Source organism: Phascolarctos cinereus, unplaced genomic scaffold, assembly GCF_003287225.1.
Source record: "Phascolarctos cinereus isolate Bilbo 61053 unplaced genomic scaffold, phaCin_HiC Scaffold_4;HRSCAF=312, whole genome shotgun sequence".
Lineage (NCBI taxonomy): Eukaryota > Metazoa > Chordata > Mammalia > Diprotodontia > Phascolarctidae > Phascolarctos > Phascolarctos cinereus.
In genome coordinates, this window is record NW_027555847.1 from 414,304,036 (window position 1) to 414,319,075 (window position 15,040).

General features: G+C 37.5%; 1 protein-coding gene across 1 annotated transcript in view; it reads right to left on the minus strand.

Annotated features, from left to right (window-relative positions):
• DNAH5 (dynein axonemal heavy chain 5) overlaps positions 1 to 8,070 on the minus strand; it is a 383,566-nt gene extending 375,496 nt beyond the window's left edge. Inside the window, exon 1 of the mRNA XM_021008643.2 lies at positions 7,981 to 8,070. Coding sequence (XP_020864302.1) covers positions 7,981 to 8,025 — 45 coding nt within the window. The 5' untranslated portion in view covers positions 8,026 to 8,070. The remainder of the gene's footprint in view (positions 1 to 7,980) is intronic.
• Between the last annotated feature and the right edge of the window lie 6,970 nt (positions 8,071 to 15,040).

Sequence of the window (15,040 nt, forward strand, 5' to 3'; positions counted from 1 at the left end):
TAGAAGGCCAGATGCACTAACCAATGACTTGTTCCTCCTCACTCATTCCTTTCCAAAACAGTAAATCAATCATGACAGAACCTGCCTGAGTGAGAAACAGGTCTTCTATGATTCCCAAGTTTACTGGTTTTTAACAGCTATCCCAGTTGGGCCTTTCTCTTTCAGGATACAGTTTCCCATCTCAAAGAGACCACTAGAACTTCACCCATATAGGACATAATGCCTTTTCTCCCTGACCTAAATCCCAGATCTCATTGGAATTCTCTCTACTTTGCTTTTCACCTTTGAGTTCCAACACATTTGTTGCATTTTCATTATAGGTCACATGCAAAAGTGATTAGGATTTGAGCATTTTCCTAAAAACTAATGGGATATGAGAGCAAAGATAAATAGTTCTAAATATTATACCTAATTTCTCTGACCACCTCTCAAATGGTTTTCATAATAATCACTGCTTTTATTATAGAATCATAGATTAAGAACTAGAAGGTGCTTTAGAAGCCATCAAGCCCAACTCTCTCATGTTACAGATGAGGAAACTGAGCCACAGAAAGCATAAGTGACTTGCCCAGGGTCACACAGCCAGTAAGTACATCAAGTGATATCTGAACCCAGCTTTTCCTAACTCCATTCTAGTGCCCTATCCACTTTTCCATACTGCCCCTCAATTTATTACTTTAAATCACCTGGACCCAAAGGAATTCAAACTTCGCAAAGTTGTTTTCTTGCCCAATGAGAATGATTCTAGCCTTTAAATCTAGATTGATTGTTGGCAACATAGTTCTATATCCCTCTCTCTAGGGCTCCATCTAAGTACAACTTGGTTCAATCCCTTTTGGATCCATTTTCTGTTGCTTCTTGTCTTGAGTTGAATTAACTCCTACTAGTCCCCTATCTCATCTATGTACAGAGATCCTTTCCTGGTAGCTAATCCTGTCTATTCTCTTGTTTAGTCCCAGAGAAGGCAAAACCTATAACTTTAAACTCATGCCACTTTAGAGAGGTGGTACCTAGTTTCCCTCACCCATCTTGCCTCAGGTTGAAGATCCACTTCCGTGGAAGCCAAATGCTGATTTCATCAGTTCACCAGTTCACGTATTCCTGGAATGTCTTTACAATGTCTTGACCTAATCATACTCTCCCAACACAGCATCTCACCAACAGGGGAGAAGGAAGGTTTTCTCCCCAAATGCCACCTTCGTGTGAAGCAAGTAGGATTCCAACCTCACCGAAAGGAGAAAACCATTGCTGAAAGCCTTGCCTGTCATGACTACTACTGCCCCAGCTTTGTTAATGATGGCTATGAAAAGAAGCCTATGTACAAATCCAACACAATAAAAGGAAAAGTAGGTACACCAAGTCCAATGAAACTAGAAAATGAGGAGATGGTTAACCAAGGAAGTTATGACAAAGAATAGAGTGGAGGGAATTATGGTTTTTACCCTTGCACTTTTATTCCAAAAATCAACCTTTGTGACATAAGCAGCTTTTCTTTCAATACTTTTCAATGTCTCTGTGGATGAGGGGACAGTTTCAGTTATAAATCCAAGAGCTGATTGCACGTAGTCTTATACTTCCAAAGAAAATCACATCTCAAAAGGAAGCACAGGGTCAGCCCATGAGTAGGATCACCTGAGGTGATCTGAGAGTCACAGAAAAGTATACCAGCCAAAAACACATTGCTACCACCCTTGCCTAGCTTCTGCAGTGTCTGCAACTCCTACATTTAATCAATTCTTTGGGTTAAAGCAGAATCATAATTACCAATATTGGAGCCCAAGGCAATCATTAAGAAACATGCTTCAAATTAACTTTGTAATTCATGTCAAAATAATATAAGTAGCAATCAGGCAATTTTTGTTAAGCAAGAAGGCGATTGCATTACTATAGTGCTGCTGAAGGAGTGCATGTGTTAAATTTTTATATCCTCTAAATTCTAATGCCCTGGAACAAAGCCTCAGGTCACCCTGTACTAGCTATGGTTCTGAGAAATGCACTGAGGATTCAATTTAAACTATAATTGTGTTGAGAAGGATAAACCATCAAGCCATGGTCACCTTGGGAAGCTGTAGCCCTGAATAGTGGAGAATGTTCGAGATTTAAAATCAAAAATTACCTAGTTGCATTTTCTGCCTCTAATAGTAACTGAGGCTGAAGGGTTGTAACTCGTCCAGTGTCACATAGATAGTGTCTTGAGTCAGGTTTATAACTCAGGGCTCCATCCATTTATTCCACCCACTTGCATTATAAGATCACACTTTTGTTGTTCAGTCATTTCAGGCATATCCAACTCTTCATGACTCCCTTTGGAGTTTTCTTGACAAAGATACTGGAGTGGTTTGCCATTTCCTTCCCCAGCTCATTTTACAGTTGAGGAAACTGAGGCAAACAGGGTTAAGAGACTTGTCCAGGGTCACACAGCTAGTAAGTGTCTGAGGCCAGAACTGAACTCAGGTCTTCATTACTCCAGGCCCAGTGCACTATCCACTGTGTCACCAAGCTACCTATGAGATCACACGGTTGGTGGCAAAAAAAAAAAGTCTCCTAAATCACGGTTTCCATGAAAGCTTAGCCCAGGAAAAAGGCAGCCATGATGAGTGACCCGCGTGACCCAGTCTTACAGGGGATCATCCCAGAAGCTGATATGTTCTTGTCTTGCAAGTAAGAGAGTAGCTATACCACATCCAAAAGTGAGCTTTGCCATGGAAATGTTTTGTCATTACCACTTTGAATATACTCTGCCATGAAACTAAGAGGAAGAGAAGAACAATACAAGATTGTAGATGGTTGTACTTTGATTCTTACTACATAGAGAGCCTTAAGTCAATAATATTGGAACAACCTCATAGCCCTTCAGGGATATCCCTAAAACCATAAAGGGAGATATATCCAGGAAAGTTGGGAGCATAAATCCAGGATCTCACTAGATTCTAAAATGGTGTCCATAACCAGGCAGACAATTTTGATTTCTCTGGCTAATCACTCAATGGATCAAACCCTAATTCGCAGATGACCAGTTGCTTTTAATAGTCCCAGGAGTGAGGGAAACAGTGAAGATCCCTAGAGAAAATTTTCTTGAAGATACTTGGAAGACTGTTCAATGCTCCCTAAAGATGCATCACAAAGAGCCAAAAAGAGAGAAAAATAGATACAGAGACACACAGAAACAGAGAGAATGTTTGACTTGAAGCTTAATTCACATGACCAAAAGTGGAGTTTTGTTTTAATACTTTCACAGAACGATTTTTTTTTAAATAACTAAGTTTGGGGTGGCAATATGTAAAGGATTCTTGTAACTATAATACAGGGTGAAATGGTAAGTGTGGGAGAGAATAAAGGAAGGTCTGTGGGAGGAAAAAATTATTGTCTTCAACTGTAGAGATTACCGAAGAATTGTGGAATTGGCCAAACTTGAACTGGGCTTTAAAATATGGGTGACACATACTATGTATGATAAAATAGTAAAACAAGAATGCGGATTTAAAAGTCCATTTAACACTCAGAAATTTTTATATTCTTAGGTTCAATTCCACTTTTTTCTTGCTTTTTTCCTTAAGAATTTTTTTTGTTTCAATCAATTGTAATACTTATCTAACTCTAAGAATACAATAAACACAAGGTACCAGAAAAATACTTAGGATTATGTAACACCATCTCTGGGCTTGCTTTCTAATTCCAGGTCACATTAGCAAATCAGCTCCCCAAAAGACACTGGGTTACTTCTTCTCTCTTGCTTCTAAGTGTAACCCTGTAGTACAATCAACCACAAGCCCTCATTCAATGTGCTCCCCAATACTGATCAACTTGTTGATACCAACTAACTTTTATGAATGGATATTCACTGAGGAAGTATAGCAATGCTGGAAATTGAAAACATCACCCACCGGGGGCAAGCTCTCCCTTTTCTCAAACTTGGTCCCCAGGGTAATGGGCTTAAGCTTGAAGAAGACATGTGGCAAAGGGTAATTCAAATCATCCTTTTTCTCTCGATGCCTAGTCTTCAGGAAATACCTCTTCCACATGTGTAATTCCTTTCCTGGGTTCTGAGTGTGGTCACCCTGATAGAGTAGCAAAGCTATTTTTCTTCAACATGTCAACTTTGTCCTCAGCTCCCAGATTCAGATGATGATGCTGTCAGTTGCTGCTATTGTAAGGTCAGTGCCACTAATGGGAAGTTCAAATCATCTGACCTTTTGACGTTTACAAGGTGACCCTATGGTCAATGGGGGAATGGGAGGAGGAGGAAGATTCAGTCCTCCTCACTTCTCCTAACTGCCCTCTGTTATAGTCAAAAGGGCCTGGCTCCTCAAAATATTTCATCTGCATTTTAGCATGCCTTGAACCATATGACCTGGATCGGTAAGGGCCTTAGAGATGTTCTCAGGAGCTGTGGGCTAAAGAAGTCATTAGTAGTAGAAGGAGTCCTGGACCTGATGACGAAGGACCAAGGTTCTAATCCTGCCTATACTATTCATTAGCTGTGTGACCTTGGGCCAGCTATATAAGTTCTCTATGCCTTAATTTCCCCATCTGTAAAGTGAAGGGGTCAGACAAAGTGACCCCCGTCATAAGAGCTTTTGAATTCCTTTTCCTCTGTTACTATTTTGGGTCCAGCATGGCCATTTTAATTGTGAGGATAGTCACAGTTGTGAAGTCAGTAGCCAACTGAGATTTTTCCTGAGACTCCTATTTAGATCATTCATAAGAAACTCAGAGAGGGTAAAAGAATTTATGATGCCCATCCTGTGTTGTAAATCTCAGAGTACTCCCTTGTTAGTGATTTTTGGGGTTACCTAGATATAGTGATTTTCTTCTTCAGTTATCTTTGGAATGTAAATCCCACAAGTGTATTGTTGTATTGTAAATCTTTACTTTCTCCTGTCAGAATCTTCTTCATGTCTCTGATGTAATTGGAGGCTGTGTAGATTTTCAGAAATCTCTGTTTGGGGTTCAGAGTTATTTTCTGAACTCCAGTCCAAACTGAAACATATAATAAACTTTGGTTTTTCCTTCTAGGTCTGTGTGTGTTGATAAATATGATTGGCAGCAATAATTTTTCAATGAATTATTGGATATTTCAAAAATACCCTGTGACATATAAAAAGTTCAGGAAACATAGTTTCTAGGTAATTAATCATTTTATTAATCATGCTAGCAGTAATTAATAAAAGGCACTCTCACATGCCAAAGACCCCTCAGGGAATCCATTCAATGCTTATATGTCCTTGGAAGAGTGGGTATTCCTGGGGGTGGCAATCAACTCTGATTGGGTAACAGGTAATGAGAGAATGAATATTATAATGAGAGGTGGGCTTATTCTAATGAGGGTTTGGGGGACATGACTCTTGAATGGGATATCCCAGTGAAGACTTCTCAGTGTAATTAAGGTAATGAGTTCAGAAGATAGGATAGGGTTAAGAATAGATTTCTGTAAGTTACTTTTTTAGCACAATATATCAGTAGTTAAAATTTGTCTAGTGGTTAAGCCTTAACCTACTTTTTAATCTTATTCAAATGCGTCTTTGCCCCTAAAAAGAATCTGGCTCCAGAAAACCCTTAAAGGGTTCCTTATCTACTCCCCTTATCTCCCTTTGACTGGACCTTACTCAGATGTCTTCCAGTTCTCTTCATTTTCTGTTCAATCTCTAAGACCTTCCAAAACAATTTGTAAATTATCTTTTATGGTAAACTGGTTCCACAGTACAAAGTCTAGCATAACTGCACATTTTTCTTTGCTTCTTTGACATTACCTCAACAAACTAAGAAATCTAGAGATGTATGCTATGTCCTTTGTCTTATATTAGAGTCCCACGTGTGAAATTGTGAACCGAATTAACGGACAGTTGGGGGAGGGAGGGGGAATTGAACCTTCAGGGTTATATAAACTGACTTCTACTTCTTTGGGTTGTCTCCTCTCATCAGAGCCATTGGTGTGAGGACACCCAAATCTTGAAATTTGAAATGATAATAATAATTATGGCTATAATAAATTAACTTTCTGTTTCTCCTTGGGAAAAAAAAATATTTCATCTGATTAACTCCACTCACTGCTGAAATAACTTCTCTGATATACATTGGCCCAGAAGTGTTTCTAATTCTTCCAACCATACAAATATATTTCCTGTATTATAGTTTTATAGGACAGCTTGGAGGATTTGACTTAACCAAAATTGATTAAAAGTAGGTTTATACCTAGTTTATAATTCTGATTGATAGATTCAGTAGAGGTGGTTTAAGGCTAATTCGTACCTGCTTTATTCCTTTGATTGATTGATTTTATAACTAAATCGGAGGCATTCCCACAAGTAAAGGGATCAGAGCATAGATCATACTATAAGTTGCATTAATTTGGGGTTGAAGGTGTTTTGTTGTTGTGTAATTTCAGTTATAATTGACTCTTTGTGACCCCATTTGGGGTTTTCTTGGCAAAGATACTAAAGTGGTTTGCCATTTCCTTCTCCTGCTGTAAAATGAGGAAACTGAGGCGAACAGGGTTAAATGACTTGCCCAGGGTCATATAGCAGGTAAATGTCTGAGGCCAGATTTGAACTGAAGATGATTCGTGCTGATTCCATACCTAGTGCTCTATTCACTGTACCACCTAGCTGCCTGGATGAAGATATAAGATGCCATTTATAGGTGTAGGACACCCCTTATAACTGAGTCAAATCATAAAAACATAATATATCTGAAATAATTAGATATGCCACAATAGAAAAAAGGTGAGCCCATATATCTTTCCCAGTCCCAAATAGTTATCACCAAATATAGTTAGTTCATTTCCTATGACAAATAAACCTTTCTATTTCCTTAAAAGCAAGTGCCTATTATATAAGATTCCAAAGCAATCTCAGCAAAGAGCAAGGATTAAATATATTTAAAATATGCTAAAATATGGTACCTAAATTGTTTAGTCCTGAACTCTTGAGGACTTTAGTCAGAGCTCTTTGGTTCTGAATTCATTAAACTATCTTTTTCAAGATCTTTCCACAAGGTGGGGCTGCTCTCCAAGCAACCCTGCTAAGGGCTGATTATATTTTAGAAACTTCCTAAAAATTACCAAGCAGCAAATTAGCTGGTCCTAACAGAGTTGTTGATTAGCTCTAAACTGAGTAACCATTATTCAAGATAAAAGTCAAATAAATGTTTTTAAAAAATAGTTTTAGCAAAAACTTGGAACAGCTCGGTAACTGCCCTTGGGCTGAATCAGTTTTCTCATTTCGAAGCCTTAGAGTCCAGGCTTGCCAAAGAAGTCTATTCCAATTACAGACAGAGAGATCCGGCTGTTTTTTCAACTCTTTCAAAAGTAGCAAGTTCCCTCCACTAAATGAGTTGCCTACTGAGGGGACTGTAAAAGAGCAAATTTATTCTGCTGTTTTTCTTCTTTATGCTTCCCCTTGCCCTCAGATCTCCATTTGTTCCCCCATCCCTCCCTTGCTTCCAAACAATAGATTCATAGCAGTTGCTAGGGCTAGCCACTTTCCAGTAGGAAGAAGATTCACCTTCTCGTTACTGTACCAGGTCCCACACAGAATCATGAATTGTGAAAAAACAGATTGGGTTCCATATACAAATTTTACTTTATATATTTAGATTTTTGTCTTTGTATACCTAGTGCCCAGAGCATTGCTTAGCCTTTAGTAAGTACTTAATAAATTATTTGATTGATTGAGTTACACTTTAAATAAGTTCTGCATTTAATATAGAAACAATATTATCTCTCTGAAAGATTGGTTTTGGGATTTTTATTTAAAAATAACTTAGAATTTAAGGGTAAATTAACTGAGAAAGAAATATTAAGTCATCAATACGTCTGCAAGTGAATTCTATAAAGACATCTCAATATCATAATATTACCCTCTGTTTGTGCCTCTAAGAAGATGATCTTGGGCTCCAATAGTTATGCCAAACACAATATAATCTTTAGCAGATTCTACCCAGATTGCAAAGTTTTGAGTATGGAAGCAGAGACAGACTTACATTTGTCACCAGAGGACCAGCACATCTAACTTCAGAAAGATCCATCCCAAGGTTAGAGCAGAGTAGTGCTTTTTTCCAGTCAACAGCAACTCATGAAGATGATTTACTGGGAAGAGGAGGGGGCACAAATCAGTATGGAACAAATATTAATAATAGAACAACTAAACATATATTGATTCATTTGAACCTCACAACTACCTCTCCAATGACTAATAAGCTGCTTTGAAGCAGGATTCAAACTTTGGTCTTCCAATTCCCGGTCTTTCTTTCTTTCTTTCTACTATACAAATACTCCCACACTCATACAAAAAAAAAAATTCAGATCCTTCAGTACTGAAGTATAAAGGTAATCTATCACTTATACAGCAGGAGTGTGAAAAAGTGAAAATGTTAGGCAAAGTAAGCTTAGTCTAAAATAATCCAAACAAAATAAAGCCAAAAGGGAGAAAGAAAGGCAAGCTGACCTAGCTATTTGGTTATGTAGTCTTTTAACAATGAATAGTTGATTTATAACTAAAAGAAAATAAAATGCTGATTTTAAAAATAAGGATACCAATTGACTCGCATTACAGGTCAAAATTTTTAAAAGGCACAAAATCTACAAGCCACCTGCAAGGAAGCCACTAGGTGGTGAGCTTTCTCTTTTCCATGCTGGGTGTTTGCTTTGTTTTGTTTTGTTTAGCACTGTCTACCTTCTGCAACCAGAAGAATTCTGGTGGTGTTGGTTTTTTGTTTTGGTTTTTTTTTTAAACTAACATCAGTTAAGTATGACTTATTTGCTATTTTGACAAGCTAAAATTTATTCAGATACAAATGGCAGATTTGAAAAGCTCTGAATACAAAGAATGAAAATGATTTATGAGAAAAACAAGATGAAGGTAAGATAAATGAATACCACAAAGACATGTTTTTTTCTACTCTTAATTAGCTATACTTTATTTCATATCACTTCTTATCTCAAATTACTCCACTCTGCATACTTTACACTCCCACTAAAAGGGATTATGCTGTACTGCCTCTGTACCCTGGTTCACACAATTCCCTCTACCTGGAAGGTCCCCCTTTCTCTCTTCCCTTGCTGAATTCTTATGTCTCTTTATATGACCCATACAAGAGCTTTCCTACTTTATTCCCCTTTAAGTAAAGAAGCTTCTTCCCACTCTGAACTTCACAAAGCCCTTTTATTTTGTACCTCTCTAATCTACCTGACATGTACTAATGTGTATTCCAATTATTAGTATGTACGTCCCTCTCTTAGATTGCAAAAGTGTCGTAAGGACAAGGACCACATCTTGTATTTCCCACAGTGCTCTGCACCCAGTAGGCATTTAATATAAACAGGGACTGGACCTGTGGTTTTCATCGACATAGGGAACTCCCAGTGAGACTCAACACTTTCTCTGCAGCTTATAGTCTTAGAGAGCGGGCCAGAGCACTGACAAGTCATGTGATTTGACGTATGTCACAGAACCAACTCATGACTGAGGCAGGATGTGAACCCAGATCTTCCTGGTTACAAGGCTGACTCTCTATCATTTCACTACATTGCCTTTCTGACATTTAATAATATTTCTTAAATTGACTAGAACAGTATGAAATTGCTGAAATATAATGACAAGGAAAGGTTCTGTCTCGGGTATTAAATTTCAGTTGATATATTTGAAATGTATGGCTTAATCCAAGCTTTAATCAAGTCATCTCTGCTCTACTCTCAGCCTTCCTTTCCTCATTTAATATGGATTTTGTTATGGAAATACCGCAATTTAGAGCCTTAACCTGGTATGGAGGTGACCTGGGTTTTCCAGGACTAGCTCAGTGAAGTGTTAGCTCTGGTAGGGTCTGCCAGACTTGACAGGATCTCAGTTTGGTTCTGGCCATGCACGGAATGTACTTTCTCAGCATCCAAGTCACTAAGTGCAGAGAGGCTTATCAGAGGAATGGCAGCTAGATGGTGATTTTTTTTAGCCTGATAATCCTCAAAACGGATTAAAAAATACAGAATGCTTAACCCTAAGTAACTCCGTCTGCTTACCCAATGCTGGTGGCAAAATAGTAGAAAAGGGGGCAGAGAGTATAAAGAAACATTAGCTCTTAGACATTCTATACATTTTAACATAACTTGGGCTCTTCAATTTACATTATTGGGAAACTGAACCACGTCCATATTGACAGGCTTGCTATAAATGAAACCAGAAGAAATAATGAAGTTGCAGCTAAGTGAAGGAACTGAGGATGTTTAGCCAGATGTGACAACCATCTTCAAGTATTTGAAGGGATGTTATGTGGAAGAAGGGTTAGACATGTTCTCCTTGGCCTCAGAAGGCAGATCAAGCTACAATGGGTGGAAGTGGCAGCTGCGTCCCTCTTCCAGTCTCTTTCCGGGACTTGGTGACCTGACATTTAAAGGTCACGCTGAGGTATGGTCTATCATTCTTATTCCTACCCCTTACTTCCTGTCTGAGTCACTCAAGGGAATAATTCCCACCTCATAAAGGGATCACCTGGAATAGCAATATCTTTTACAGTTAGTCAAATGCCTCAGAACATCCTGCTGTTTGCCCCTTTTCTTCAATTAGAACCTGGACTTTCTAGGGCCACTCCCTCACATGAAGAAAAATATCCTAACAATTATAGTTATCCCAAAATGAAATATTCCCCATCCCCAAAGATCTTTAGGTAAGGACTGGATGATCATTTGTTGGGGATATCATAGAGAGGATTCTTTTTCAGGTATGAATGGGTCTAAATGTCTTCTAAGATCCTTTTCAACTCTGAAACTCTGTGGTTTTGATTCTGCAAAGTCAGATCACCAACTTGTTAGGGCAAAAATTAATATCAAGCTTTAAGAAGTTAAAAAAAGATAAGACAATTCCCATAGTTATAGTTATTTCAATTTAAGTAGGATGTTTACTCAGAAAATATACAAAAATTAACACTTTCTATCAACATTTATTATAGCAATTTAACAAAATCAAAATGTTATGTACAATATTATTGCTCTTGTTGTTGTTTGTCTTTCATTCTCAAAGAGGACTATGACATCAAAAAGATGATGCCATGACTTGCAAGTGAATTGGATTTGAATGAGGGAGGGCTGGGCAAGGTCACCAGCCTCACTTTCTCCTCCAGAGCAATCTGGGTTCAGTACCAAGATGTGAATCAGAATGACTGGAGATGGCCCCCTCTGCACAATAAGGGGGCTAGAGGAGACCAAAAATCACTTCATCCAGGAAAATACCTGTTCTCCTTACCAATTTCATCTATCACAGCAACACCAACAAAGGCAAATTCATTTGGAAAATGCTACAACAAATAGTTAAGAGCAATATGAGTTTTCAGAAAGTTTGATGGTAGATTTACCAAAGTAGATCATTCTGAAAACATTTGTCAATAAAGCTGGGAGAACAAATAGCCATGAAATGGAATAGATATGGCATTTCTATATTAATCTATTCCCATCAGCCATGGTGACGGATTATATTACCTCAGTCCCTGAAGTACTATGTGAATGACAATATTTCTTAAGAAGTTAAAGTTAAGAACAGCTTGTCCTGGCCAAATAAAAACTGAATAAATCCATGGTGAGTAGAGGGATTCCATAACAGATGCAATCACAGAGGTAACTGTCAAATGATACTCTGAATATTAATATTTTCAGCCATAAAATGTGGAAACAAAAGCCCATAAAAGTATTCACCAATGTTATGTATCTTGGGCAAAGTGCAATTAGAAGAGTGATTCCCTAAAAAAGGAAAGGGTCCCCAGAGACTCCAATTTATGGATAAAATTGCACTAATTATATTGAGCCCTACTGAAGTTTTCTCAATTAGATCTATATTCATTCATAAGAAATCTACCTAGCCATTAGCACTGGAAAAACAAAGCAGATGATGCACATTGCTCAGATTTTGGCATGCAATTGGGAATAGCTACACTACATGTTTAGTCTGCCTAGTCCTTTGACAAGTATTGAACTTTTTTTGCAACTGCTCTATTAAACACCCTGAGGACACAATTGCTGTCAGGGAGCACAAAAAGGTAGTAGTAGGCAGCAGCTAGAACACTCCAGCTGAAGCAACTTCCCAAGAAAATGTTGGTTGGTGCTAAGTAGCCATAAAAAGGTGCACATGGCCACAGTCAAGTTTGAGCGCATCAAATTAAGATCCCTGTCTCAAAGCCTTTCTTGAAGTTTTGACTCTGCCTCTACTTTAGATGCTGCACCCTGCAGCTTCTGGGCCATTCATGTTCATGACTCATCTGCCTAATTCTTGATCTTGGTATACTCATAATTGACTCTGACTCCTATCTATGCAGGAATTTCTTGGTTCCAATACTACACTCTTCCTCCCCACCAAGATCTCTATCTCTCTCTGTCTTTCTCTTCTGCCAGACATAAGTCAAGATAAAGTCTCTCTGTCTTTCTGTCTCTCTGTCTCTCTGTCACTGTCTCTCTCTGTCTCTCTCTCTCTCTGTCTCTGTCTCTGTCTCTCTTCTCTCCTCTCTCCCTCAATGACATTGTAATCACTTATCATTTTACATATTGTACCCCCACCAGTAGAATGTAAGTTCTTTGAAGGCAGAAACTACTGTATTTTTATCTTCATTTCTCCAATACTTTATGCAGAGTAGGTGCTTAATATTTGTGAATTCTGCTGAATTATTCTTCATAATAGATTAAAAGACCACATCCTATCCTCTTGTTTTGTGACCACATGATAGAAAGAGCACTGGAATTAGAAGAAATTTGAGTTTGAATACTGTCTCTGATGCTTGATAGTCCTGTGACCTTGAACATGTCAATCAGCCTCCCTAAGTTTTCATTTTCCTTATTTGTAAAAGAAAAGCAGTACCTACCTCAAGGTGTTATTGAGAGGGTCAAATGAGCCCTAAATATATCAGCAATAACTGTAGATATTCTTCTATCATAGTAAAATTGTATTACAATAATATATTTTGAATTATGCATAAAAATTCATTCTTTAATTTATCAAATAAATTGAATTATTAAAGAATTCCAAATTATTGGTACATCTCCATCAAGTAGATTATCTCTACCAGTGGAGATGATCAAAAAGGCAAAAACTATAATTACCCATTAAAAATCTAATAAGATTTAAAAGATTACTTTATTTGGTGCTCAGAGTACTGATTATCAAGAAGTAAATGGAAACCCGCTGCTGAAAAGAGAGCAGCCTTTTTTTCCTTCATAAACAAATGATTCTCACTTCAGCCATTGCTAGTCAGTGACCCATTTACTCTCTTCTGATGGCTTAATTAGTCCCATAATCATCAAAGTTCCTTTTTTTTTAAGGACGGGAATTCTATTTCTGTCATTCATTAACACCCTTGAAGCATATTTCTGCTGCCAGACATAAGTCAAGATAAAGTAATAAACATACACTATGATAATTGCCCACTATTAATAACAAATGGTTTGCCTGGAAACACAATTATTTTCCTTACCAATACCTATGTGTATAGTCTAGTGGTTTAAAATGAGAATGGAGAATTGGAACAAAGGCAAAATTAGATAGAGAATCATTAGAAAGGTAATCAACAAATAAAATGGAACACCTAAACCACATCTAGAAAGAAGTTTAGTTGTGTGTGTTTTATTGCACTCTCTAAATTTTCCCTTTAATCAGGTGAAACTTATTTTAAAGTTCAATGAAGCAGTGACACATTAGGAAAAATGTAGGTCTTGCTTTAACTTGGAAGTGCTTTTCTTTAAATAATCTGTACATCTAATCACTTCCCAACTTTCTCTTCCAGTACTTATTTTCTGTAGCCTTCTCTTACAATCTAATGAATTCATAATTTTTGCTTGATTTTTATGTCAAAGTTAGCGTTATCCTGCTTAAGCTATTTATCTAGATCATTTAATCCATCAATAAGCATTTATTAGGTGTTTACTTTGTGCTGCACTCTGTGCTAGGTGCTAGGGATAGAAATACAAAGAATGAAAGCTCCTTACTCTCAGGTTTACATTCTGACACTTTCTGGCTATGGGACCTTGGGCTAATCAAAACCACCCTGGGCCTGCTTGCTCATCTTGAAAGTGCAAGGGTTGAACTAGATGGCCTCTAATCTATGATCGTATGATCACAATGAAAGTCTCCCAGAAGTTTTTTGCTTCTGTCAAAGCTATTGTTGAGAAATAAGATCCATGCAAGAGAGAGGCAGTCAGTTCATGACCTTAAGCTAACAGAGATCATTCCTTTCATCACATTTCACAAAGTTCTCATTTTTTTAGTTTACAGCTACATACTAGGAAAAGAAAAGAGTCATGTGTACCTAAAGATTATGACTAATGTCCTTTTTCTCCACAGAAAACCATAGCAAGCATTCTAAATCAGCAAGTTTAATCTCATACAATAAAAATGGAGCCCATTTGGATTTGGACTTATTAAAAAACTTCAGAAAATAAACATTTATTGAGTGCTTAAACCAGGCACTATAAACCCAGCACTGTGCTTGCTGATGAAATAAATGTTTCCCCTAATAACATGAGTATTGTTAAAGTAAAATACAAATAAATTAGGTTGGACTAAAAAGTAATGATTGAGTTCTGCATATCTCATGCATTTAAATTCCTGGAGTGATACCAATCATCACCTTTATAATAGCAAATAATATTAGAAGAATCATAGAAATGATGTACTAAGGAGATTTGTTATCAGAAACTTTAGCAAAATAACATACCCTAAGGGAATAATTGTCAAAGATAATATGGTAGAATCCCATTATAAAATCACTTATTACATATTATACAATTAAAAAGATACCAAGTCAAATCATATTCCCTGAAACATAGCTACAGTTTGTTTGTTTGTTTTTTCTTTAGCCAATACAAATTCTGGCAAATTGGTTTGACCCAGTAAATATATGAAGTAAGGCATTTGGCAGCACATCTCAAAGGTCCTTCAAAGGAGCTTCTACTCCTGCAGAAGTAAAGATTAAAGAGGGTGGAAGTATCTGTCCTGCAAGGAAGGTAAAGGGTGCCATTCCTCCATGAGGGTGTGAAGGAGATGAAAGGAAGAACCAGGAATAGACTGAGTTA